Source organism: Callorhinus ursinus, unplaced genomic scaffold (assembly GCF_003265705.2).
Source record: "Callorhinus ursinus isolate GAN/ISIS: 27379988/994484 unplaced genomic scaffold, GSC_fseal_2.0 scaffold10, whole genome shotgun sequence".
In the NCBI taxonomy this organism is placed as follows: domain Eukaryota; kingdom Metazoa; phylum Chordata; class Mammalia; order Carnivora; family Otariidae; genus Callorhinus; species Callorhinus ursinus.
Window position 1 is genome coordinate 16585898 of NW_027397072.1, and position 25230 is coordinate 16611127.

Below are 25230 nucleotides of genomic sequence, written 5' to 3' on the forward strand. Positions count from 1 at the left end.
AGCCAACACTTCGGTCCCACTGAGCGAACCCCACCTCCTTCAGGAAACCTCTCTGGCTAAGAGCCCCACTGGCTCTGTCCCCACCAAGGTCCCTTGATGTCTCATTCATCCACTGGCCTCGGTCCTGCCTTTGACCAGACGGTGCTTCAGGAAATTGGGAGAGGGCACAAGGGAAGCTCCTGGGCCATGGGACTGCTTCCTTTCCTGCCCCGGGTGGTGGTGACACAGAGCGCACGGCAGCCTCTACGGACTCGAACCCTGCAGGTCTGCATACATAAATCACACTGCAAATAAACCAACAAACTTGGTTTTACTTTAACATGGCGATCCAATCCCTGCTGTGGACGCCAAAATTAGCCATTATAAGGTTCCCGCAAATAGTGAAAATATGCTTTTTACTGGAAACAGGATTTCTGGTGTGCCTGTCTGCCTGGCGGGCAGATCCGCTGAACAGAGGTCACCGTCTGAGCGCCTGTTGGCAACACAACGTGGGAAACTGCACACAGAAGCCCTGCCCTCCTCGATGGCACCGACCAACCCGCGGCAGATGGACAGAACGGCAGGCGGCCCTGGGTGCTGGAGGGCAGGGTGCTCAGAGGCGACCATTCCCACAGTCTGGCTGCAGACTTCCGGTAGAATCTCGGACTCAGCTGAGATGGGAAAAGCTGCGGGAGCTGGAAAGGCACCTGCTGCAGGGTCACACCTCCAGGACGGAGCACACCTAGGCACTCGGAGCCAAGGCCCCGCTCACGGTCCTATGCCCCTGTGCCCTTGAATTGTCCCCGCAGCAGGGCGCACATCCAGGATGGGGTGAGGACAGGCTCGGGCCTATACATTTCGAGGACGAGATGGAGAGCAGAGAGGCTCAGTGGCAAGGTTGTGTCTGGAAGTCCCAAGCGCCCCTGTCCCTGCTTCCTCCATCCTGGGCACAAGCCAGACGGGCTCAGGTCACAGACCCCTAGGGACCCACTTCTGCTTTGGTGCCACCCCCCAGGCCCCGCTTGTGGTGCTGGGCAAGGTGGAAGGAGCCGGGCCTTCTCCCTCCTCACAGCGAGTGCTTTCCAGAAACGTCAGCCATGCCACCTCACACACCCTGAAGGGCCAAGGTAGCCTGTTCCAACAGGGACACCTGCTTTTAGTTTCACAGATCAGGCCGAGCCAGTTCGCCTTCATGACCCCTGGGAAGTGGGTACCAATGACAGGCCATGCCCCTCGAGGCAGGCCAGCCAGAGACGGCTCTAGCTGAGAGCTACGGAGTCAGAACCCCAGGGCTGGCCCAGGAAGCTGTGTTGGACTCTCTGAGGAACCTGGAGCCACTGGCCCAGCCCGGGGCCTGTGGGTTCTGCCCCACTGCTACCCTCAATTGCCCAACAGCCAGCCCTCACCTGGCGCCCCTGGAGCAGGGGGGCCAGAGACTTCCCATGGACCAGAAATCAGAGGAACCACAGAAAGGACGAAACTGTCTGGAGAACAAAGGAAGTGAGAGAACACACATGATGAATTCTGTCTGGAGAAGCTTCACAGAGATCTCGGTGATTTTCCTTCTTACACCTACTTCCGGTTCTGAGGACACAGGTTAGGCCAGACTTTCCTGCTATGTGAATTTTCCTCTCAAATTGGATGAATGATCTTGTTTTTTTCCCCAGAGACATTTCTGATCTTTCATTGTCTTGAACTGACATAAAGCGAATCTATGGCATGTGGGGCCATTCAGTCGGGCACCCTCTGTACTCTACCCCATCCACCCAGGCCATCCTCCGTCCCCAACTCTCCCTGACCGTCTCCAGGGGACACAAAGAACAGGCAGGAAATATGGAACACTGACAGCTCAAAGCCCCAGGGTCCCGCTCTGGGCGGCCCCCAATCTTTAGTCTCTGGGATGCGACAGTGTGCCTGGTCCAGAGCAGACGCTCAAGAGATACTGGATGAAAGAAGGATGGAAGGAAGGAAGGAAGGAGGGGAAAGGGAAGGACAGACAAATGAACAGATAGATGGACACAGGTGATAGTACATCTCTTGTCCAGACTTATCTCCACCTGCTCCTCCAGGAAGAGTAGAAAGGGCATGAAGACAGAGGGTTCCCAGCACCAGTCGGGAGACAGACGGTACCTGGAAGGCTCTGCTCCTCTGAAGCTGGTCTCCTCACCCGCCCTCAGCCACTCTGCACGCAGCAGGTACATTCACTCTGAACGCCCTCTGTGACCCAGCACTCACGAAGCACCTCCCATGCGCACCTCCAGGCTCAGCAGTGTCCCCAGACGCTCACAGCTGAGACTCAGAGGCCCATAAACCCGTCATGACCACACAGGGCAACAGTTTCGGAATACGCAGAGCACAGGGGAAGGATCCAACCCAGCCCTAGGGCTTCCTGGAGGAGGCAAAGCGAAATAGACATGGACTCAGGCAGAGGAAAGTGAGCCCCTCATCTGTGGGGGTCTGCCAGGGGCATGGCTCGGGCATGATCAGGAACCGGGTCCCCAGGGCAGCTTGGCTCACGGTCCACGGAGAAAGGATGAGGGCCTGGCCTGGGGGAGCACCGCAGTGTGACGAGGAGACGGGGTCAGGGGGAACGTCAGAAGGCAAAAGAGCTCCTAGACCATGTGGACTGTGAAGTGATCAGTGAGCAGAAGGGGTGTGTCTAGACCGATGCCAGACTTCTCGCCTCAGGGAGAGGTCAGGCGTGCCCTGGGTGAGGTGAGTCTCCAAGCCTGGTTTCTTCCCCTCATTCACAGACTGCGTGAACGCGGACTCAGGCTGCATACAGGGGTTGCGGCCCTGCCTGCCCCCACCAGCCCCTGTCCCTGCTCTGCTCCTGCCCGCTGTCTGAGGGATGCGCCGCCCAACTCTGCCATGCCTGTCTGCCACCCACCGCTGCACCATGATAAAGGATGCTTCTCTTCTCCCTTCACCGAAGGACGGGCCAACAGGATTAGACTCTTGTCACCAGGGCTGGGGCAACGGGGCACGGAACAGAGAAGTGAGTGGTGGACAGACCTCCTGGTGAGCAGGAAGGAGGTCACCTGAACTTGGGCAGGCTCCGGCCCAGCACAGGTGGCATGGGGGGAGGGGGAGAGAGCAGGCGTGTGGAAGCAAGTTCCTGTAGCACGCAGGTCCAGCTCTCCTGCTTTGTGTGCCTGATGGCAGACAGCGGTCCAGGGCGGGCCACATGGTGCAGGCGGAGCAAACTGGAGGGTGGCGGCCTGGAGAGGTCGACAGCTCCGACAGTCCAAGGAGCAGCCCTGCTCACAGGGCTCAGGGATTTGTGATGATAGTGACAGACACACGACAGCAGGCTCCCCTCCGGCCACCCAGGGGGCCTGTGTCCATGTTCCCGGATGTACCTGCCCCCCCTAGCCGACTACCAACGGGCACCCAGCTGCCCAGGACCTGCGTCACTTGAGTTGCGGGAGCATCTCCTGGACGAAACAGAAGGCGCTGGATCCTTCAGAAGCCAAGACTCAGACAGCATGACTTACCTTCCAAGCCAGGGTGATGCTTAACCAAATACAGAAGTCAACCTCCTTTCTAATCATACAATGTTCCTGCTTTCCAATAAAGTAGTTTTCATTTTAAAATTTTAAATTCAGTTTTTTTTTCACCGAGGGAAAATCCTCAGAGTGCCCATAAATGAGCTTTTGTGAAACGTATTCTGGGACATTGCTATTTGTAGCAGCACCAGGCCTCGGGGCCTCCACAATGACCTGGTCATCAGCGTGGTGCGGCTCATGGAGGACAGGCAGCCGCCCCAGGAGCTGGGCCAGCTTCCCCGGATGGGAGCTTCGGGGAAGCGCTGGACGGGGGCTGAGCAGAGTCGGGAAAGCGGTGCTTCAGGCAGAGACCGGCCCTGCGCAAAGGCCAAGGTGGGAAGCGCCTGGTGTATGCCAAGTGGCCAAGAGCCAGGCAGCAGGCACATGGGGGAGGAGAGTCTGAGGGGAAGTTGGGGCCACAGCCCAAAGGGCCTGGGGAAGAATCTGGCCTTTCTGTTCCAGGGGAGCAGCCCTGGAGGGGGAATGCCAGGGAATCCACATATGACCTCAGGCCAGTCATTCACTTCTCTGGGTCTGTTCCCTTAGCTGTTATATGGGAGTTAAGGAATGTTCTGGAAGCTGGAGCCCGCATGCAGACTGGCACAGGGCACAGTGGGAGCCTGATGCCGACTAGGTTCACATCATGTTTCCGCCCCACGACTTTATTCTGGGCCCTAAATAAATAAATAAGGCCTGCCTGGTAAACACCCATCATTTGCTGTAGCCCCAGGGTCACACTCAAGGATCTTTCTCAACAGCCAGAGCTTGACTCCCCAGGCCACTGAGCTCCACCCGAGGGCTCACTGACCAGGCCCTCATGATGCCCCTGCCCTCTCAGCTTGTGCGTGCTGACGCTTCTTCTCTGCATGGGGGCCAAACCCTGCCCCTCACCTAGCACACACCTGCACGACCACTGAACCAGGCTGGTCTGGGTGCAGCGGCTCCGCCCCCCACTGCTGGAAAGCAAGGACCCAGCTCTGGCCACACCCGAAGTGCCCTGAGAAACTGAATATACAAATGGGCAGAGCAGAGGTCAGACAGACCTGTGTCCCACACCCTGCAGCAACCAGCCCAGGAAATCAAACCACAACTCTGCAGCTAGGGCCCGCGATGGCCAGGGCTTGATCGGTAACTGCCAGCCACCCTAATCTTTACCCTGGTTTCCCTCTTCATAGGACCAGCCAGAGCAGGCCAAATATGCTCCCCCAACCGATCGCAGAGCGTGCAGGACGCCCCACCTCCAGGCGGCAGCCTCCGCCGCCACCAGCCTCCAGCTGGGGCACACCCGAGCCTTCTCTTTCCCACTAGGAATCGTTCCTACTCCCAGCCAGCCTCAAGGCTCCGCTAAATGCAGTTCTGGCGGCCGACCCCTCCCTTGCTATGACCAGCTCTCAATCAAGGCCTCTGCCTGTTCTCACTTGGGCTGTCTTAGTTTCTTCCCACATCCCCGGTGACACTCCAGATGCTCACGTGACCCGTGAGGCCTGGCAGTCCCTGCGATTGCAAAAACCCCTCACCCCCATCACCCACCCCAGAGGATGCACGGACGAGGGCTGGGAAACTGGCATCTGGCCCAAGTGGGGTCTTAGCCTGGGGGGAATAGGCAAGGTCCTGCCTGGAGCCCCACGGTGCATGACTGGGTGCGTGACTGGGTGATCTCGGGCAGGTTCCCGAGTAATAACCACAAAGACACTGGATTTGCCCTCCAGTCCCTCAGGTGAAAGGCTCTGTCTGTCATTCTAATGCTCTTCCTTGGGGGCAGCCTGAGGCAGGGGAATGGCAGGTACGACCTCCCAAGATTCCAATCCCCAGGGACTGTCCCTTCAATCCTGTGAGGGAGAGCCAATCAAGCCGGCTGCTGGGGAGCCAGGCTGCAGGCGGCGGCCCCGGCCCCTGGCTGCAGCAAGTCCCACAGGTTGTACTGGGTGCTGGGAGCTGCACACCCCACAGGAAATGGGAAGGCTGCCTTTAGTTCAGACAGCCCAGGGCCTCCTCAGAGCAAAGCTGAAGTTGCGACAACAACACACAAAGGAAATTTCCTGTACTACGTGTCACTTCATCCTTCTACCACTGGAGCTGGACTTTGTCTTTCATTTATAAAGAGAGACATGGAGGCGCTAAGACGGTCAACGACGTGCCCGGTGCCCTCCGGGATTTGAACCTGGGACTGCCGGCCTCTAATTCCTCTCTGGGCTGACTGCACACCCAGCCTTCCCAGGGGCCTTCAGACCACCACGCTTGAAGGGGCCTCGGCCTTCCACGGAGCTACTCAGGGCCACGGGGAGGTGAGCTGAGGCCGAGGGGGCAGACATCCAGTCTCTGCTCCTGTCCCAACTGGGCCAATTCTCCCTCAGGCTGTTTGATACACACTGGGGCTCTGCAGGAGATTTCTCCCGCACTGAAATTTTTGCTACTGAATTTAAAAAAGTGGAAAACGGATGCCTGGGTGGCTCAGTCGGTTAAGCATCTGCCTTGGGCTCAGGCCATGATCCTGGGGTCCTGGGATCGAGCCCCATGTTGGGCTCCCTGCTCAGTGAGGAGCCTGCTTCTCCCTCTCCCTCTGCCTGCCACTCCCCCTGCTCGTGCTCTCTCTCTCCGACAAATGAAGAAATAAATCTTCAAAATATCCCCTTAAAAAAGAAACAAAGAAGGAGGAAGCACCGCCACACTGTTCATTCAGGCCAGACTTTGTGCGCTAACATGGGTGGGGAGATCCGGTCAGTAGAGCACGTGCTGCTGCCCCAGTGGGGGATGTGGCAGTGACCAGCAGGACGTCTGTCACCGTGCCCCCTGCATCCCTCACTGAATTTGGTCCCAGGCCAGGCCAGGGCTGAGTGCTGTCCGCAGAGGTACACGACAAGGCCTGCCAGCCTTGGCTCCTGGCCCTCCTGTGACCGGGAGAACTGCTCCCGGCAGGAGGCAGGTGGCAGATGGGAGGGGGGGCCCACCCTCCTGGAAGCCCCGTGGCCAGTGGACCTGCTGCTCTTACCTCATTGCCCCCCTGCCATATCCCAGGCTTTCAGCAACTTTGGTTTCTGGGGCTCCTCAAGCATGAATTTCCCCGCGAATCACCGAAGAACTCCCGAAAGCCCCAGTCCAAGGGGGCTTCTCACGCGCTCCGGGGTGCTGCAGGGTTCCCAGCAGGCCTGCTACCCTCGGCGGGGGCCGGACCCCAAAGGCGCCCCAAGCCCGCGAGGGAGGCGGCTGAGAAGCCACGGCGGCGCATCTCCCCAGGTGCGGCCGAGGTCACCTGCACACCCCGCCACGGCCCACCTGGGGGCCATCTTGCTTCCAAATCTCAGAAACAGCAGTTTTGTGTGACGACTGATGGACGTGGCAACTAACCTTACTACTGCGGCCACTACTTGGCAATATATACGCGTATTAAGTCACATCGGACACCTTAAACTCACACACTGCTATGTGCCGATTTAGTTCTCAATAAAGCTGGGGCAGAAATCAATAAATCTCCAACGGGAGCAAGTCTGGGGGTACTTGGCAGTGTGCTGGGAGGTTTTCAAAACCACAGGGTCATCCCAGAGCAGTGATTTTATCTAAACGCAGGGAGTAAGACATTTTTATACTAAAACGCATATGATTCTTCTGTGAAGATAAACCAAGTTTGTATAAACAATTGTGACAAAATACATGATTCACACTCCAAAAAAAGGTCCAGCTTCCCCGCTGGAGGCCTTGTCCTGTGCACGGCCCCCCTCCTGTGAGCAGAGAGCGGGAAGTCCAGCCTTGGACTTGGAGGGAAGGCATGTCCATGCAGGAACCAGCCTGTCCCTCGGGGTGCGGAGGGTTCTCCCGGACCGGGGGTTGGGTGGGGAAGGGGGGCGCTCCCTGGGCACTGGAGGAAGAGGTGGGAGGCAGCGGCCTCGCAGGTAGGCAGGGTTTGCAAAAGCAGAGAGGCCTTCCCAAAAGAGAGGGATTAAGTCCCTAAAGAATCCTTCACTGGAGGGGCACAACCAAGGCCCCCAGGCCAAAGCTTCCTGGACCTGGCTCTAGGGCAGTTATCTGGGAGGAAAAGCTCCATACAGGATAAAGTTCCTCACTGCCCGTAACAGCAAAAACCTACGGAAAACACCACAATGCCCCCAGGCAGGCGCCTGACAATGTCACTTACAGTACATCGGCCCAGGGGACTAGCACGGAGTTAAGAACGTAGAAGTCTACTTACTGATCTGGAAAGGCCCAGTATATAAGCTGAAAATAAGCAAATTATGGAACGGTGCACACAACACAGCCCCATTTTGGGTTATGAGAAACGTACAGCCAGAAGCGTATTCCTTCAGGGCGAAAGGCCTTTTCACTGTGTTTTCAGATTTTCTGTTACCAGTCGTATATTATTCAAGTTACGATTAAAGATGTTCCTAACAGGGTATTTCCAGCAGAAGGCAGAACTATTATGGTAGAACGCCATCTTTCTCAGACGTGCGAAGGCTCCAAAACGGAGAGCAAAACCCGAAAACTCCGTGGGACAGGAGGGGACAGAGAGAGGACACGGAGAGAAGAGCCAGCGTTAGGGGCGTGTGCGCTCTGCGTGCAAGCCGCGGGTCACCCCGGCACGGGGATGGCTCCGGACCCCGCCGACAGGGGAGCAGGAGGGCCAGCCGAGAGCTCCTTCTGTCTCGGGGCGCTCGGCACTGGTGCGGCAACTCGCCTTTGCCCCTAATCTACACCAGGTTTAAGAGACAAAGAAAAGCCAGGCCAGTCCCAGCACGGGGCTTTGTGCTGGCCGGCCCCCCTTCCAGCAGCCTTGAGGTAGAGCAACAGCGCCCCGCCGGGCCCACGGCAGGAAGGACGGACGCCGGTGCCCTGGAACCGAGTCTGCTCCAGAAAGCCAGGCCCAGACGGGCGCCTGCCGGCGGGGGTGGGGCGCACAGCTGGGGGAGCGGGATGCCGCATCTGCAGGGCAACTGAGGGCCCTGCGGGGTGGGGGGAGAAATATGCATGCAATGCCCACGTCTCCTGCGAAAACCAGAATGCTCCCCACTCCCCACTAACAGCCAGGGTGGGCAGCCTGTTCAAGAGTCAACAGGCCCACCTGGGTGCCCCAGGAGAGGAGACGGGGTGGGGGGGCTGCCACCCGCAAGGCTCCGCCAAGTCCCTGCTCAGCTGTCCTCAATGTCCCCATCTGTGAAAGGGGGATAATCCCAGGGCCCTGCCCACCTCCCACGCTGCAGAATGACTGGAATCAAGGGACAGTCAGGGTGACGCCACCGGGTCGTGACCTGCCATTTCTGGCTGCATGGATTTGGAGGAGCTACCTGTTCCCTGACTTCAGCTTCCACAGACACCCCCCCCCACACACACACCACGAGCCCGATACCACTGCTGCTTTCTAGAGCACCATTTTCCACACCAAACCCACATAGGTCCCGAGAGCCATGTGGTGTGTCATCACCTCTTAAAAAAAAAAGCAGAGCTAGAAATGTCTCGTCACAGGAATAGGAACCGGCTCTCAAAAACCTTAGGTGTTATTCTCCCCGATGAGGGCGGCAGTACTGACTACTGTCACACTAGCCATTACAGGGGAAACGAGCAGAAGGTCTTAAGCCTCTGGGGTCCCTTTTAGGTGCTATGTTTTCCCAGGACTGGCGACAGTGCCGGGGGGCAGGTGGTCTCAGACAGCTGACACATCCCTCGACAATCTGCTACCAGAATAAGTAGGAAATTCAAGGCAGCCCTTGCCAACCCCAAAGAGCATTTTCCTACCCAAAAAAGGAGCCGCTTTGCTAAGCATGACCCTCAGCCAAAGGCTGGCGCAAACCACTGAAGTCCTTCTTGGTCTGGCTTTACGTGTGGTTACTCAGAACAACAGAGAGCCTGAGTTCAAACACAGCCTCCTCCTGACCAAAATAGAGCCCAAGAAGGGCCTGCAGGTCGTGTAAGGCCGATAAGAGGCTACCACAGAGGTCTCCCCACATAACCTCGCTGCCTCGCCCCCAGGGCTGCTGACCCCCCGTCTAGGTCAGGGCAGCTGTGGAGGGCCGGGGGGACCTGACTCGGGGCATCAGGGTGCTGCACGACTTCCAGCTCTGGGCCCGGGTCTCCCGCAGCACCAGGTCTTCCCTGAGCTTCTCCTGCGTGTCCCCAGCCTCACATGCCCCCCAACTGCCCCACGACAGGAAGGCTGGTGGATGGTGGGCAGAGCTTCGGGACTATGGTTTTCATGTCCCTTACACTGAACTTGCCCCTCCCCGATTTCTGGAACAGGACCCGCGAGACGGGCCTCTCTCGTCTGGTGACTGCACGTTGATCTCTCATCAGGGCAGGGGGACTGTCACCCCAGGTCTGTGATCTGATTCGGCGGAGGGGGTGGGGCAGCAAGCTGCGGCCATGGGAAGAGTGAGCGCTAGCATTCATGGTGACGCAGTCTCCACAAGAGCCCTACAGAGAGATGCTACCATGACCCTATTCATTGCAGAAAACTGAAGACAAGGGGTAAATTGCCAGGGACACACTGCTGGTAAATGGCAGAGCCAGGATCAAGGCCAAGCAGTGTCCAGGACCCCGAGCTAGACTGGAATCCCAGGACCGTTATTTACCAGCTGCCTGACCTCGGGCAGGGCACTCGGCCTCTGCAGGCTTCAGTTTCCTTAATCTGTAGAACGGGACGATAGCACCTCCTTGCAGGCAGTATGTCAAGGAGAGAGCGTAGTGCAGAGCACCACGCTCAGCGTGCAGGAGGTGCTCAGAAACACTGGTTCCCACCTTGTTTCTTGCACGTTTGGGCCCAGAGGTGGTGAGGGCCGTGGGGTGGCTGAGTCTGTCTGTCTGGGAGGTCCCGCCCCAACACCTCAGCCTGTGCCCACTGGACGGGCCTTGGGAGCAGATGTCTCTCTGGTCTCCTGCTGCCCCCAGCACAGGGCGGTCGTGCAGTGGGGGCTTGGGAGCAGCGCACTGACTAGGGAAGGCAGTCAGGGGGTCAGGAAAGGGGAAGGCAGCAGATGACAGCACCAGGACACTGAGGGACCGCAGACACCATACCTGGCTTACCTCTACTTCCCCAGGGTACCTGTGTGTGCCCACCTGTGTGCATGTATGTGCAGGTAAAGGGAACTCAGCTGAGTGGCCGGGGGCCTGGGGCTCACTCTACCTTCTTCATCACACACAGGTGGCACCTTCCAGGTTATCAGACCCTTCCACCCATGTGATTCGTGGTCCTTACAACTGCCTTGTCAGAAGGCGGGGCCCAGGTCAACAGCCTGTTAAGAACAGTGACATGGGGCCCAGGGGGCTTCAATCACCTGCCACAAGCCCCAGGCCATCAGTGATGAGCTGGGTGGAGAGCCCAGGGCTCCTGGGCTGCTGAGCTGTCAGGGGTGGGGGCAGCCCTGCTGGGATTCAGTACAGAACTGGGGACCAGGGGCCTGACCTGTGGCCAGGGAGGAGAAGGTTAACATCTGAGCCCAGCCCGAGCACACCAGGCCACAGGGAGTGATGACCCAGGGAGACAGGTTTTCTCAGATGCCCGGGACAGAGGGAGGGAGGGAGGGAGGGAGAGAGGAGCCCTCACCAGAGAGCCTGGAGCAGGCCAGGAGGAGGCCCTACCCAGGACGTGGAGACCTACCGCATGATGCCCAGAGGGTCCAGTGCTTCCTCCTCTTCGTCCTCGGAGGAGTTTCTTGCATCCTCGCCCTTCCGGCCTGGGATGGGCAGACCCTCAGCCTCCGCTCGGTCCTGCTGCTCGAAGAAGTCGAAAGCCTCGTCATCCTGGGCCTGGCTGTGTGAATCCAGGACAGAGACATCTCTGCTGGTGAGGTCCGCAGACCCTGGGGATCTGGTGCCTGTCGAAGGAGATGGAGGAGAGCCCCTGATGTCCACGACCAGGGGACGAGACAGCGCTGCCCTGCACCCAAGCTCCTGTGCTGGGACCTGAGCTGGGGGTCTCCTGCAGCGTCCTGGGACAGGGTGCTAGGTCTGGGTGCACAGGGCGCAGCCGGGGCTCCAAGCCTAGAGCCTGTAGTGAAGCCTGGAGCGGAGTGGTTATAGGTGCGAGCCTTGGAACCAGCTGGCAGCAGGGCAATAGCCAAGCCTGCGTCCCCTGGCTAAGGGCAACAAAGCCGGCCAGCTTACATTTGTGGGGCATATCAGGGAGCTCTGGCAATCCAGCCAAGGCTGGCTCCAAGGGTCTGGGTGCTTAGACTATGAACCCAATGGGTGCACAGTGAGCTCATGGAAGATTCCAGAACAAACTGTAATGGTTCCATTACAAAGTGGCTTACATCAGCACTTCTCAAAGCATGGTCCCCAGATGGATATCCATGATGTGGTAAGCACAGAAAAGGAGAGCAAGCATCTGGAAACATCCATAGCAGCTGGGCATTGTCACGGCATCTAGACATGTGATTTCGTATTTGTGGAAGTATCTTGTCCATGACAGATTGGGAAAATAAATCTAGTCCTTCCCCACAGATGGATTGAACGTGGGTTTAGACTACTTATTCACCTCTATCCAGAGAGTAACTGAATAGAAGATCTTTGAAGGGGCAGTTCCTATTAAAAAAAAAAAAATACCCCTTAGATAAGGAACCTACAGTATGCCTGGCAACGAGATATTAACACATCCATTAAAGTAATATGTGTTACTGCATTACGTAAATCTAGGCAGTAATGATATGTTGCCTTATATTACGCTTTGTTATTTTATTAGGACAAATGTGAAAATACCACTCAAAATTTCAATTCCACGTAATAGGCATTGTGTAAAAAGCATCTTACAGGTAAGGACTCATTGAACTATCGTAAAAATCCACACGAGAGAATCTGTTCGTGCCTCTACTTTACGATAAGGAAACGGAGGCAGAGAAAGGCTAGGAGAGTCAGACCACTGTATCTCGCTTCTCTGTAACAGAGGGGCCAGGAGATCTGGAGTTTCTTCCAGTATGGATCAGCAGGAGCCCCCATATCACAGGCAACACAGCCCACTGGGGGGCAAGCAGGTTGTGATCTCGTAGCAAACAACTCAGGGCCCACAAGTGCATGGGAGGGGCTGGAAAAGGAGACAAGTAGCCGGTGCTCTGCCCCAGCCTCTGTGCATTCACTGGCTTTGCTTTTTTCTTCCTCGCCCCTTTAAAAAATTTTTTGGCTTATTTGCTGTTAACTGTCTTCTGAAAAACCCCTATCTGCCTTGTGACGCTTAGAGACGGCAGTCATTGGGAAGAAAAGTTGAACAGAGTGGTCCAAAGAAAGGAGAAAGTCAGAGGGGAGAGCCCAGCACCTCCCGAGGAGATCCCTCCCCGCCCAGGGGCACATAAGCACTTCATCTGCCCTGGGGCCTCTGTGCAGGTCTGGACACTGGGGTGTGCGGAGTGGGGGGTGCACGTCAGCTGTCCTTCACGCGCAGGGGCTCGTGGAATGCTCATGCCACCTGGCAGCCAAGCATCCTCCCGTCTGACAACTGAGGAAACCGGAAAGGGGGAGGAGATGGCTGTGGACACAGTCTGCAAGGGTTTGAGGTCCCCCGTACTGGACCAGTGTGGGCTGAGCCTGCGCCTGCTGCCAGAGCCATCAATGTTGCCGGCGGGCGCAAGCCGAGGGGGGTGTCCCAAGGGCCAGGTCCGCAGGCCTGGCTGGCAGGAGGCAACGTGGGGTGTGTGTGTGTGTGTATGGGTTGGGGCACTCTGGGGGTGGCCAGGAGGGGCACGCACGGGTGGGGTCAGACCACAGAGAAGGCCCCGTGTGAGCCCCATCCGGCACCCAGGCAGGCAGCGTCCTCCTGCCAGCAGTGGTGGGCCCGCTCCGGCCCAGCCAGGGTAGTGAGGCCTGGTTCTGGGCCAACGGAGACCTCAGAGGTTAGGGACAGAGCCTCAGGTACCTAAGAATTCTAACAGCTCTGGGCTTCCTGCCAACTCGGCGTCCTTCGAGACACAGCGCAGAATCTCATTGAACACGGCTCTTCTTTCCCGGATGTCGGACTCCCCAACGAACAGGACCTTCTTGGGGAGCGGGGGAAGGCTGGACGTGGGGTAACGACTGCTCAGTTTCTGGTAGAACTCCTCGACCTCACTGTACTTTTTCGAGACCTGGAATGAGAGGAGCATGAGACTTCCCGAATATTCTCCCCCTCACCCTGCCCAGACAGCGCGGAGGCCGGCCTGTTTGGAGAGCCTGTCCCCAGGACAGCTGCCACGGGACAGACAGACAGGTGCCTTGGGCGTGCCTTGCTCCCTCTGACCCTCCACTCATCCCCCTGCCTGGGGCTCCATTCCCAACACCCCCTAATCCGTACTAGGCTAAATTATGAAAGTCTTAGTAGCCAAAGGGGAGATATAATCATGGTGGATTCCATGCACTGTCACAGGTCCAGGTAGAGACCTGTGACACAGGGACCCCAGCCTGGCCCACAGGTGACCATGGAGGCTGCCTGCCTCCATTTCGGGCCTGCAGCACATTAGTGGGGTGACCTCATGGTCTGGCCGGCTGTTAGGTCATCTTCCTACAACAACAGGAGTCCCCTCTCCTCAGCACGGATCTCTGGATCATTCTCCCCTGCAGGAGCATCAGCCTTCTGGTGGGGACGGTCCTTACAGTGCTCGCGTGGAGAAGAAACACATATAGCAAGGTTGTTTTTGGTGCTACTGTCAACCAGGACTCCCCCCGCCCCCCTGCACCCTGGGACCTCGGGGAAGCAGGCAGGAAGGGCGTCCCAGGCCATCTGAGTCACCAACACAGCACCCCGTCTCCGGCTGAGTCCGCTCTGTGTGAGGCCACCCCAGCAGGGTCTCTGCCCCACACGGCCCAGGCCTCACGTGGCGTGAGCAGCTGAAGCGTGGCAGGGTCGAGGCATCGCTGCAGACCGTGTAACCCAAGGTGGGCTCTTAGCTCCCAGCCACACACCCCACCAGCCGCCCAGCATCCTCCCTTGTCTTGGACTCTGTGCTCTCCCCTTCTGCGAGACCTGTCTCCCCAACTCCTCTGAGGGAGCACGGAGCATACAAACAGGGATAGTCCCATTCCTACTCCCAGGCCAATGCTGGAAATGCCAGTGTGACTGATGGACGAGACCCGGGAACCCCAGGGCACAGCGGTGTCACAGCATGCACCCCTGGCCAACTAGAACTCTCCCCAGAACCCCCAGACTGTGAGGGGTTCAGATGCCGGCAGGTGGCTGGGGCGGAATTTAGATCCCTAGCACCCCCACCCCCCCACACGCTGGGGAGTCACCTGGGACAGGGGACTGTAGCCTGCAGTTGTCAACACAAGAGCCTGGCTCTGGAGCTTTCCTGAGAACAGCCCTCAAGGAAAGGTGACAGGGTCCCTTCGCACAAGGGATGCAGGCTCCAACCCCGCCCCCGCGGTCCTGAGAAGAGAGGACTCCAGCTGGGCAGGGACTGGGCCCCTATCCAGGAAGCTCTGACCCTGAGGGTTGAGCGCCCTCTGCTGGCCTGACAGCTCCACACGGGCCCAGCCCACGGACCCACCGGGGCTGCGGGCCTGGAAGCCTGGGGTCTCCAGAGCCCTGACCGTGCGAGGGGCCAGGAAGTGTTAAGTCAGGGGTGTCACCCTCTCCAGGACCCACATTCATCAGTGTTCCAAAGCCAGGGCTTTTTAAGTAGCTACCTGAACAGCGGCAGGAGGGGGCTGAGAGGGGCAGGGAGTGCAGAGGATGGGAACTCCCGTGTGTCTGGTGTGTCCACATGCGGGGCAGACGGCACCAGCACACGGGGAGCCTGCTAATCGGCAAGCATACCTACAGTGCCCCTTTCTGGGGCTGGTTTTACTTTCTGATTAGCAATTCAATTCATTTTTATGTTAAAGCATGTGTATCCTTTGCAGGAATAGAATGCAAAATGCTTTTTTTTTAAAAAGCTAAATCATGAAACTTCAGAGATTTTCCGGCTTTGGGTTGCATCCCCAGATTTCATGGAGGGGTGGTGGTGGCAAATGCATTCTCCTCTGCCCTCACAGGTGGTTCAAAATGTCTGAGAAGCACCTGCAGGAATGGCCACCCAGGCCATGCACATGCACCCTTCGTAGGGCGTGGGTGTTACTGGTCAGAAGAAAGGGGCACTGGTGTGATGCATGGAGGGGTCAAGCTGTCTTCACACGGGAGGCTGGCCGTCGGCACAGCACGGACAGGCTTGCCTGGACGCTCCTCGAGGCTCCCCGAATGCTGCCTCTCCATTATGCCCAGAGACATGACCTCAGGTAAGCTCTTCTGCTCCCGTCCCCGAAAACGGGTGTATGTGGAGCTCCACGGGGGGTCGGGACAGATGATCAGGAGCTGCAAATCCCCACCACTCAGGGCCAAGCAGAACCAGAACCACCACCTACCATTAGACCTTGATTCTCACCCAAAGTCGAAGTAGCACATGAAAAACATGTCTTTTAGATGCTTCCCATGTGTTAAATCTCCCTCAAAGAAAGACCCGTGCCATACATTTTTATCTCTGAGAAGGTGACGTCTCTGCTCCTAGGGCACCGGAGCGAGGTCCCTCACTGTTTCCCTTTCCTGTCTTGGCTGCCAGGAGATTCAGAACGAACTGCATGCAAACCTGTAGCTACTGATCCCGTCTAGACCACAGGGCTCTGGTTCATCTTACCTTTATTTCAAAGCTCTCTCTTCCCTTAGCTCCTGTGACTCCACAAAGCCCCCTTCTCCTCCCTTGGCCTCAGAGGCTCCTCCTTCTCCGTGACCGTCCCTGGGCTGCTGGGTCTCTGGGGTTCCCTCCTAAGCCCTTCCCTCCGCCCTGCACGTCCATTCTCTGGGCAACCTCATCCACTCCCAGACTTTCAACATCACCTCCAAGCTGACGCCTCCCACACCTGCCTCCTAGGCCTGACAGGTCCCTGGCTCTAGCCTCATGGATTCGTCCTCCTGTGTCTGTCAGACAGACACTTTACACTCTACACATCCCCCTGAGACCTGCCCCTCCGCTCCTTACTTCCGCTGGTGCACAAGGTCGGTCAGCAGATGATATGCACGTTACCGTGGAGATATTTTACAACCCTCTGCGTCCCCCTCACACCAACCACTGCTGGCCTGCCTCCAGCCCTCCCCTGGAGCATCACTGGCCTGGTCGCTGGGCCCCCTGCCCCTGCCTGGTTCCTTCCAACCCAACTCCACTCCCAACCGGATGGGCCAGTGAGTCACTCCCCTACTTAAAACTCCTCCTTGGCTGCAAGACAAGTCAGGCTCCCTACACACCCTCCATGACCTGGACTCTGCCCGTTGTCTCCCGCTTCCTTCAGGATGATGCTCCACTGCACTCAGTTCCCCACACGCGACCCCCATGGCTAGCCTCCGCTTAGGCTCTGCCCTCTGCCAGGGATGCCCCTGTGCCCTAGTGCTGGCTAGAGAAGCACCCGCTCCCTGATGCTGCTCACACCTTGGTGGCAGGTGTGTCTGTGCGCCCGGCTCCCTGCCCCCTGGGCCCCCCCAGGAACATCCTGGCAGAGCCCCCAGCTCACCAAGAACTGGACGACATCCTCGGGCCTGTGCTTAGCCGACTTGAATGCAGCCAGCCGAGTAACCACCAGGATCTGGTACTCCACATGGCCTGACATCATCTTGCCCCGCACCTCCTGGTGCTGGGGCACGGTCAGGTCGAGGCCCGTGTGGACATTCTGAACTCGCCTGCCAAAGGGAGAGAAGGCAAAGGAAGCTCAGGTTCAAGTCAGCAGGCTTCTTGAGCGACACGCAGACAGGACCTCAGGGGGATCCTGCAGGCCTGGGTGGGGGGCACTCTGCAGGCTGTCCTCAGTGGTCACTGCTTCGGGCAATGTGCCCCGCCACACACCAGCCCCTCCTAAGGCCTGGCTTCCCAAGCCTCAAGCATGGGCCCTACCTATGGGCTGCTCCCAGACCCAGGGCCGTCCCCAGCAGCAAAACAACTGAGAGCAGAAGAGACGGGCTTGTGGAAAGTCACCCACGGGGAGGAGTGTTCCATACACTTGGTGCATGAGCCCCTGCAGGATTCGGAGGGATGGCATCTGGGGGCTCTATTCCCGACAAGGAAAGTGCCTGGTTCCCTGCGCGTAGTGCAAGAACAAGACGCTGCCGGGAGCCTGGGTAGACACGCATCTTCAGCGAACCGGAGGGCAGCGGGGCTACAACAGAACCTGCCCAGGGCCCTGGAGGCGGGTCCTCATTAGCCTCAGGGCCCTGCAAGGCACTGAGAAGGCTGCTGCATGAGGCTTGGGGAGGGTGCTCAGCAAAACACAGCTCTTGCAGAATCTGTCAACGCTACACCAAGGTACTGAGCTGTATGGGGGGCAAACAAGTCATGAAACGTTTTCCCTGAAGTGATAAAAAAAAATGGTAACTGCATCCCCATCCTTTGGAAGGGGGTAATGCAGATCCATGCATACAAATACATGTGGACAGGACCCCTCATCATCAAGGTCGAAACCTACTACGGGCTTGGCAGGACTTCCAGAACACAAGTAAAGGGGTGCTCCTAGGAGGAGGGCGCTTCTGGGCTAAAACTGTACCAGGGCAAGGCCCTTTCCCTCTCTGGACTGAGGTCCCAATCCCTCAAAGACACTCTGGCCCCCAGGACTCCTTCTGCACGGATTTCTACCACCTGCACACCAGGCATGCAACACAGTCACCATGGGGATGCCGTCTGTCACCCACCAGGGACAACGCCATACGCCCGCATGTGAAGTGTGCACCTACACCAGCATTTTCATGGGACACAGAGCACACTGCCACAGGCACTGATGACTCAGGGAGGCCCAGGAGACACCAGATGTACCTGTGTGAGATGGAAAACCACACCTAAGGTATCAGCCCTCCTTTCCTTTGGCCAGTAACCGAATGAGCGTGCTTGGCCTTCTGCCGAGCGAGCCGGGCTGCTCCTGGCTTAGCGCAAGGTGTGCACGCGTGTTCCTGTGATGAGCGCAGGAATGCAGAGCCCATTCAAGGTGAGCCTCGCGGCAGCCAGCACTGCTGCAAGCTCTCGGGACCTCACCTGAGCCACTCCTGCTCTGGCAGCTCTACGGGGGACACCACCGCTGGGACCCATTTAAAGAGCGGGAAGGAGACACAAGGGAGTCACCTGCCTGGGTCTCCGCATGTCAGAGCTACCCCAGAGCCGGGGCTGCCTCTTGCAGGGTGGAGGGAGGACTCAGGATCATTATGGCAATGAAGCACAGGTGGGTGGAAGTGCAGAGGAGGGGGGCCTACGGCCGGGCTCACGCTCTCCCTCTCAGTACCCCGCATCTGACCACAACGGGACATGCAGTCCACAATCCCACTGCCTTCTGCTGTCCCTCCTGTTCCTGTCACGCCTCCTCAGCAGGAAGGCCCTGGGTTGCCACGGCTGGAACCACGGCTTCAGGCCCCAGCTCTCCCGTCCTGTCCCGAACTCTCCAGTTCTCTGCCTCCTTTGTACTGGGGCCCAGCAGCTGCCTGGGATGGGGACAAACGCTCAGACATGCCAGCCGGTCCCACAGGGAATTCATGGCCACAAGCAGCAAGCTGCAGCCCGGGCCTGGCACCCCTCCCTTGCTCTAGACCTGGGCTTCTCCAAGTGTGGTCCCCGCCACATCGGTGCCACCTGGGAAATTCAGGCCACTGAATCAGAAGCCCCGGGTGTTGGGGGGGGAGGGTGGCGGTGGACACACTATCTTCATGTTGACAACTCCTCCAGGGAACCGATGCACCTGAGCCGACTCACTCTCCCACGCCCCTGGGCCCTAGGCAAACTGCTGCCATAAAAGGCCAGATGATAAACATTTTAGGCTTTGCAGGACAGAGATCTCTGTCACAACTACTCAACTTAGCCATGTGGCATGACAGCAGCCACAACCGATACAGAAACTTTATTTATGGGCGTGATGTGGCTCACGGGTGTAGGTTGGTCAGCTACGCCTTAGACCAAGCTTCTCGAACCTCACGGGCATCCGAGCCACCTGAGGAAGCTGCCAATAGGCAGATCTGGATTCAGCAGGTTGGGGACGGGGCCTGAGAGGCTGCATTTCCAGCCAGCTCCCCCGTGATGCTGATGCTATTCTGCTGTTCCCGGGACCATCCACTGAGCAGCTAGACATGGGGTCCAAGCCGCCTCTCTCAACAAACCCCCGATAACCCCGCAATGCCTGTTCTCCCCTGACAGCCCTGCTTCTTATTTCACCGAGAAGGGCGGCAATAAGAGAAATCCCTGAGCCTCCCCCACTGCTGGGGACACACTGGTTGGCTCCTACCTGAGGCCATCTCCTACTCAAGGCACGCTCCTGCACGCTTCTGCAAGTCTTCCTTCCCCACTCCTCTCTCTCCTTCCACCCCCTCCCACTGCCCCCCTGCTCCCAAACCCACAGTTCTTCACTGCCTCACCCAACACTCCCCCAGGTCCACTCCACTCCAGCCACGCTGGCCTCCTTGCTGGTGCCCAAGCACCACCCCCCCCCCCCCCCGCCCCTGCCCCAGGACATTGGCTCTGCTGTCCTCTCTGCTTGTTCAGTCTTGTTCAAGATATCCTCGTGGCTCTCTCCCTTAGGGAGCTTGTCAGGATCTGCCCAACTGCCAACCAACAGAACGACACTCCTGGACAAAACAGCACTCACTCCTATCTCTTTTTCCCTGCCGCTGAATTTTCCTTCATACCATTTATCATCCCTGACACATCATCTGTTTACCTCCTGTCCAGCTGTTCCCACTAAAGCTCCATGAGATGGGCTTCATTCTGTTCACTGCTGTGCCCTAGAATCTGAACCAGTCCTTGGCACAGAGCAGGTCAGTAGCTGCTGGACGAACGCAGGTATGAGTGCATGCGGTGATGAGCGGTGGGGGGCTGCGCTGGGGCCTGACTGTGAAGAGCCTGCCCAGTGGCTGGTCTCAAGCGTCTGGACCCACCCTGTGGGCAGGTACAAGCAGGGAGTGAGCACCGCCCCCTGGGCCTTCATCACCAGCACCCATGACCGTGGGCAGGCCCTGCCGGGTTGGGGGAGGTAGGAAAGCCACCCATCCCCTTCCCAAGCACCCGCACCAAAGTCACACCCCATCTGCGTGTGGCCGAGAGGGGTGTCTGCGGCCGGTACTACTCATACTTTCCAATCTCAAACCTCCTTTTTGCAGAGAATGAAACAGGCTCAGGGAGAGGTGACTTAGGAAGCACCAGGTACACCTCTTATGCCAATGAAGACACAGCCTGTGACCTCCCTGGGTCATGCAGGGGGGCACCAAGCAGGTTCTGGGATCAGGGTTTACTTACAGAATCACATTTTTCTAGACCTGAAGTCACAGGGGCGCTCAGATTACAGCTGGTAAAAGAACAGTTGGGCTAGGAAAGACATTCATTTATGCAATAAACTGGCATCTTAGACCAAGGTCCTGTGTAGGGGGAATGAGAGTGGGGTCTATGAAAATACCTTAAGTGAGTCACTCTACAAAAGACTCAAAGCATGTGCATCCCATGCTTCCCAGGATCCATCTTGCACAGGGTCCCCCAGGTCTGGGTCAGGGTGAGCCCCCCCCACACACCTTCTGCCTCCGAGGCCTCTACTTGCACTTCTCCTGAGCTACCTCCTTGAGGAGCTGCCACCTCTTCTCCCCCCTTCACCTGGTTAACTCCTACTCTTCCTGAGGGACGTGGCCTCATTCGCCCACTCCTCGAAGCCGGGTTCCGCACTTGCACTGTGTTCCCAAGGAACCTGAACCTACTGCCCCCCCTTAGCTTCTGGCCCCCCGCAGATGTGTGTTCATTCCGTGTCCCCTGCAGGGCCGGGCCTTTTCTGATTCACCCCCATCCCCAGGGCCGCGCACCGGGCCTGGCACACAGTGAGCCCTGAAAGGAGCCATGAACTGTATTTTCGGGCTCAAAAGAAATGAACGCACGTCGGCAAAGGGGACCGGAGACCCCCTCTCCGCCCGCCTGCGGGGCCAGCCAATCCCGGCCTTCCACTGGGTCCGGGGCGAGTTCGTTACCCTTTTAAGGGCCTCAGTTTTCCCCATCTGTAAAACGGGGACACTCAATGCGCCCACCTCTCCTGCAGGGCGGTGGAGGGGCCCACCCCGGACAACCCGCCGGGGCGCTGGCAAGGCCGCGCGGCGGGCCCACCGGGCCGGCCGCCTCCGCCTGCTCCTCCGACGAGGGCGCATCCGGCTCGTTCGCGCGCACCCGAGACGCGGCGCCGGGCACTGGGGTCTGGCTCACCTGGAGGTGACGAGCACCGCCGGGGACTGCATGACCGCGGCGACTCCGGGCGGGGCGCACGGTCACGGGACCCGCGGGCGCCAGCGTCGCCCGCGTCCCCGCCCCGCGCGCTCGGCCCGCCCCGGCTCCAGCCTCCGCCCGCCCCCTGGTGGCCACCGAGCTCCGCCAGCGGCCGCCGTGAATTTCCGGCCTTTCTGGAACTTTGAGCAGTGACCGCGCACCGACTGCCCTGCGCCGGCTCGGCGCTGCCGGAGGCCCGTGTCCAGCTAGGCCACGCCCCCTGTCCCCCCCACCCGCACCCCCCCCCGTGCCCGGACCAGGGTCCTGAGCCAACGCGGCGGCCTGGAGGCACGCGAGGATAAGCGCAGGAGGCTTGTTGGTAACCTCAAGGCGTGGGCTGCGCCACTTGTCCTGGTGGCGACAGCGCCCGGGTCACTTAGGAGAGTGCCCAGAGTGTCCCGGTTCACACGGTAAATTACTGGGCTCTGCTGCCTTGGGGAGAGTGTTGGGAAACAAGGCAGCCAGTGGTCATGGCCCCGGGGGTGCTTAGAGGAGGGTCAGATGAGGTAACCTGTAACCCAGCAAACAAGATCAGTTAGACCCGCGGGTGGGGCGTTGTCCCAAGAAGCAGCCCCTGACGACTCCAGAGGCCTTCCAGTGGCTCTCCTGAAAGAGGCCAACAGGGCCTTCTCAACAAAAGCTTCTCAAAGCTGCTTTCCTCTCCCCTGCTAAAGAGATAATTGTTTTGACTCTTGTTAAAACCCCAGGGAAGACTTCCTGAGACTACTTCAATGGGCTCTGGACTATCACAGCAGGGGGATCAGGCTCAGCTCGGTAGAGCAAGGTCACGTGGGGATCGATGCCCAAGGGTCTGGAGGAGACAGCAAGGGGAGGGGGTTCCTGCTCAGCCCACCTAGCAGGATTCTTGCTGAAGGCAGGCCAGAGCTTAGACTTCAAAGGTGCAGATGTGGAGGGTGATCACATTCCCTCTGGGGTGGGGTGGGGTGGTGGGATGGTGGGAGGCAATTGTCTCTTAGCTGACTCAACAGGATTCTTGCTAAGACTGGGTCATCCATGCAGGTGGCAGGGGGAGAGTGGGGTCAAGGTCAAGGCCGATTGGAGAAGAGGGATCAGAGGAGCCTAAAGTTTGGTCAAGGAGACAGTCCAGGAAGATCTAGGGAAGCACTTACACCCTGAGCACAGGTGGGGGGTTGAGGGGACTCCCCCTTGTTGCTGCAACTGGTAGCTTGCCTGTCACCCATGGCTTGCAGGGAAGTGAAACTCACCCCTGGCCCCAGGGTTCCTGAGCACAGCACTGGGGCACTTGGGGCTCCTGGTGCCTGCCAAGAACATGACTGGCTCCCCAGAACAGAGTGACCCGGTCCCTGAGAGCAGTCCCACTTTCTGTGTCTGTGGGTCCTGCTTGCCCCTATGTGGCTCCAGTGGATAATTGTATACAATGCACGGAATGCGGGATCTAAATCTGATATTTTCTGCTTCCTGCCTGACTCAGGGAGCCCCTTCCATGGCTGAAGCTGCAATAATGCAAACCACATTGCAGAGGATCTTCTAATTTCCCTTCGCACTGCCCTGGAGGAATGCTGCAGGCATCAGTTTCCCCATACCCCAGGGAAGTCCCTGGGCCCCAGGGGCAGTGCAATCCGCAGCCCATGGGGAGTCTCATCTGAGCTCTGGCCACATCAGGTACTAACGCTGCCCTTGTTTCTGGTGGGGTGGGTCTTCTGGGGATCTGCTGATTTTTCTCTGTCCTCTAAAGTGATGCTTCAGCACTGTAGGGGTCTAGGCATCCCAAGTGGAGCCGGACCACCACCTCCCCGGTTACTCAGCAAACGCTCCCAACCACAGCTCTGGGCCTGCGACCCTGCCAGGTTTTGAGGATGCAGAAGACCCTTGGGGGGCTCATACATCACTCAGGAACAGTTGGAGATGTCAACACGGATGCAGGCCCAAGATGCACAGGGAAAGACAAACAACTAACTCCGCCTGGGGTTGGGCCATACAAGGAACTCTTCCGGGAGGAGGTGGTTCCAGACCTGGGTCATGGAAAAATGTGAATGTTGTCTCTGAGCTTTGGGTTTTCTTACTGGTGTAACACACATAATGGAAACCTTTAATTCACAGCTCTGCCTGAGACTAAATATGACTGGGATGAGAGGAAATGTACGGTAAAAGCCCTGTAGATTAGCGACCCCGAAGCCATTCACAGTACCCTTCCTCTTCAACTTTTACTGCCATGGAGGCTGGAAAGGTGAAACTCTCATACCCCCAGCCCTCTTTGCATTGAGGAGGGCGCATGTGACAATTCTGGCCACATATATAGAAATTCCTAAGGATGATTTACCTTGCTAGGAGAAAACTCTTTGTTTCTTCCTTGTCTTCTGCCTGGAAAGGAGATGTGTTGCTGGAGAGGCAGCAACCATCTTGTGGCTGTGAAGCACAAGCATGAATTTGGGACTTACCCATTGAAGGTGGGGACCTGATGGCGCATGAACTATCATATAAGCCCTAGACTCTTTTTTTTAAGATTTTATTTATTTATTTGACAGGGAGACACAACAAGAAAGGGAACACAAGCAGGGGGAGTGGGGAGAGGGAGAAGCAAGCTTCCCATGGAGCAGGGAGCCCGATGTGGGGCTCGAGCCCAGCACCCTGGGATCATGACCTGAGCCGAAGGCAGACGCTTAACGACTGAGCCACCCAGGCGCCCCTAGACTCTTTCTTGAGATGTGTCAAGACTTCTCCTTGCACAAGTGCTTAGACCACTCTAAGTGGGGGTTTTCTGCAATGGCTTCTTATTGGTATAGCTGTAAAGCACTTCCATAAGGCCGGAACTAGAAACTGTTCAGTAGGGGGTAGGGGTGCTTGAGGAGGAAGAGGAGGAGGAGGAGAGAGAGAAGACATAAAGTGTGTCCTAGCTAGCCGTGCAAAGCCAACGTGCCTCCAGAGAGCACAGTGTCCTTGGGGCTGGGGAGGAGGGTGTGCCCAGGGGTGGCTAGGTCAGGAGGCAGCAGACACCATGTGGGGCCTGCCCTTGGGGGGCCTTGTGTGCCACGCCCAAGAGTTTACATTTATTCCAAAGGAGAAGTGAGTGGACTCACTGAATGAACAAAGGAAAGAGTATTTCAGGACGGGGACTGGGGTGTGATGAACAGTACTCTTCTAGGAAGCTGAGGCCAGAGTCAAGGTGGGCCTCAGGATGGAAATGACAAGGTGGGGTAGTGAGTGAGGCATCCTTCGCCAGAAGCGTGATTCTGAAGCAGAGGAGGCAAGCAGGGGATCTTTTAGAACTGTTGTATAGATCTAATTCATCCTCATTGCAGAATAAATACAGAAAATATGGATAGTGCAAAAATGACATAAAATTCACCATTCATTCTATATCAGACATAACAACTATGAACATTTTGTTGCTCCTTCTCTCTTGACATTTTATTCTCTCTCTCTATATATATCTCTTTAAACAATACAAAATCTTACTGGATGTACTATTTTGTAACTTGCTTTGTCATTTGTCACCCTGTAAACATTCTTCCATGTTAAATTACCTCCCTCCCAAACCATCATTTTATTTT

General features: G+C 57.6%; 1 protein-coding gene and 1 long non-coding RNA gene across 5 annotated transcripts in view; one reads left to right on the plus strand and one right to left on the minus strand.

The window, feature by feature from the left end:
- The window catches only part of HS1BP3 (HCLS1 binding protein 3), an 88866-nt gene extending 67093 nt beyond the window's left edge, over positions 1-21773 (minus strand). For all 3 annotated transcript variants that reach the window (XR_012379636.1, XM_073897031.1, XM_025867799.2), the window contains exons 1-4: positions 21638-21773; positions 16950-17115; positions 13354-13561; positions 11107-11323 (exon numbers count right to left, since the gene is read on the minus strand). Coding sequence is in view for 2 of the 3 variants with exons in the window: in XM_073897031.1 (XP_073753132.1) it covers positions 11107-11323; positions 13354-13561; positions 16950-17115; positions 21638-21669 (623 nt within the window). In the remaining variant the exon portion in view is untranslated. The remainder of the gene's footprint in view (positions 1-11106; positions 11324-13353; positions 13562-16949; positions 17116-21637) is intronic.
- A 15-nt stretch (positions 21774-21788) lies between these two features.
- Positions 21789-25230, plus strand: part of LOC141373554 (uncharacterized) — a 9475-nt gene continuing 6033 nt past the window's right edge. Inside the window, exons 1-2 of one of the 2 annotated variants that reach the window (XR_012379637.1) lie at positions 21789-22107; positions 23151-23341. This is a non-coding gene — a long non-coding RNA (uncharacterized lncRNA). The remainder of the gene's footprint in view (positions 22108-23150; positions 23342-25230) is intronic. The other variant, XR_012379638.1, reaches the window with a different exon arrangement.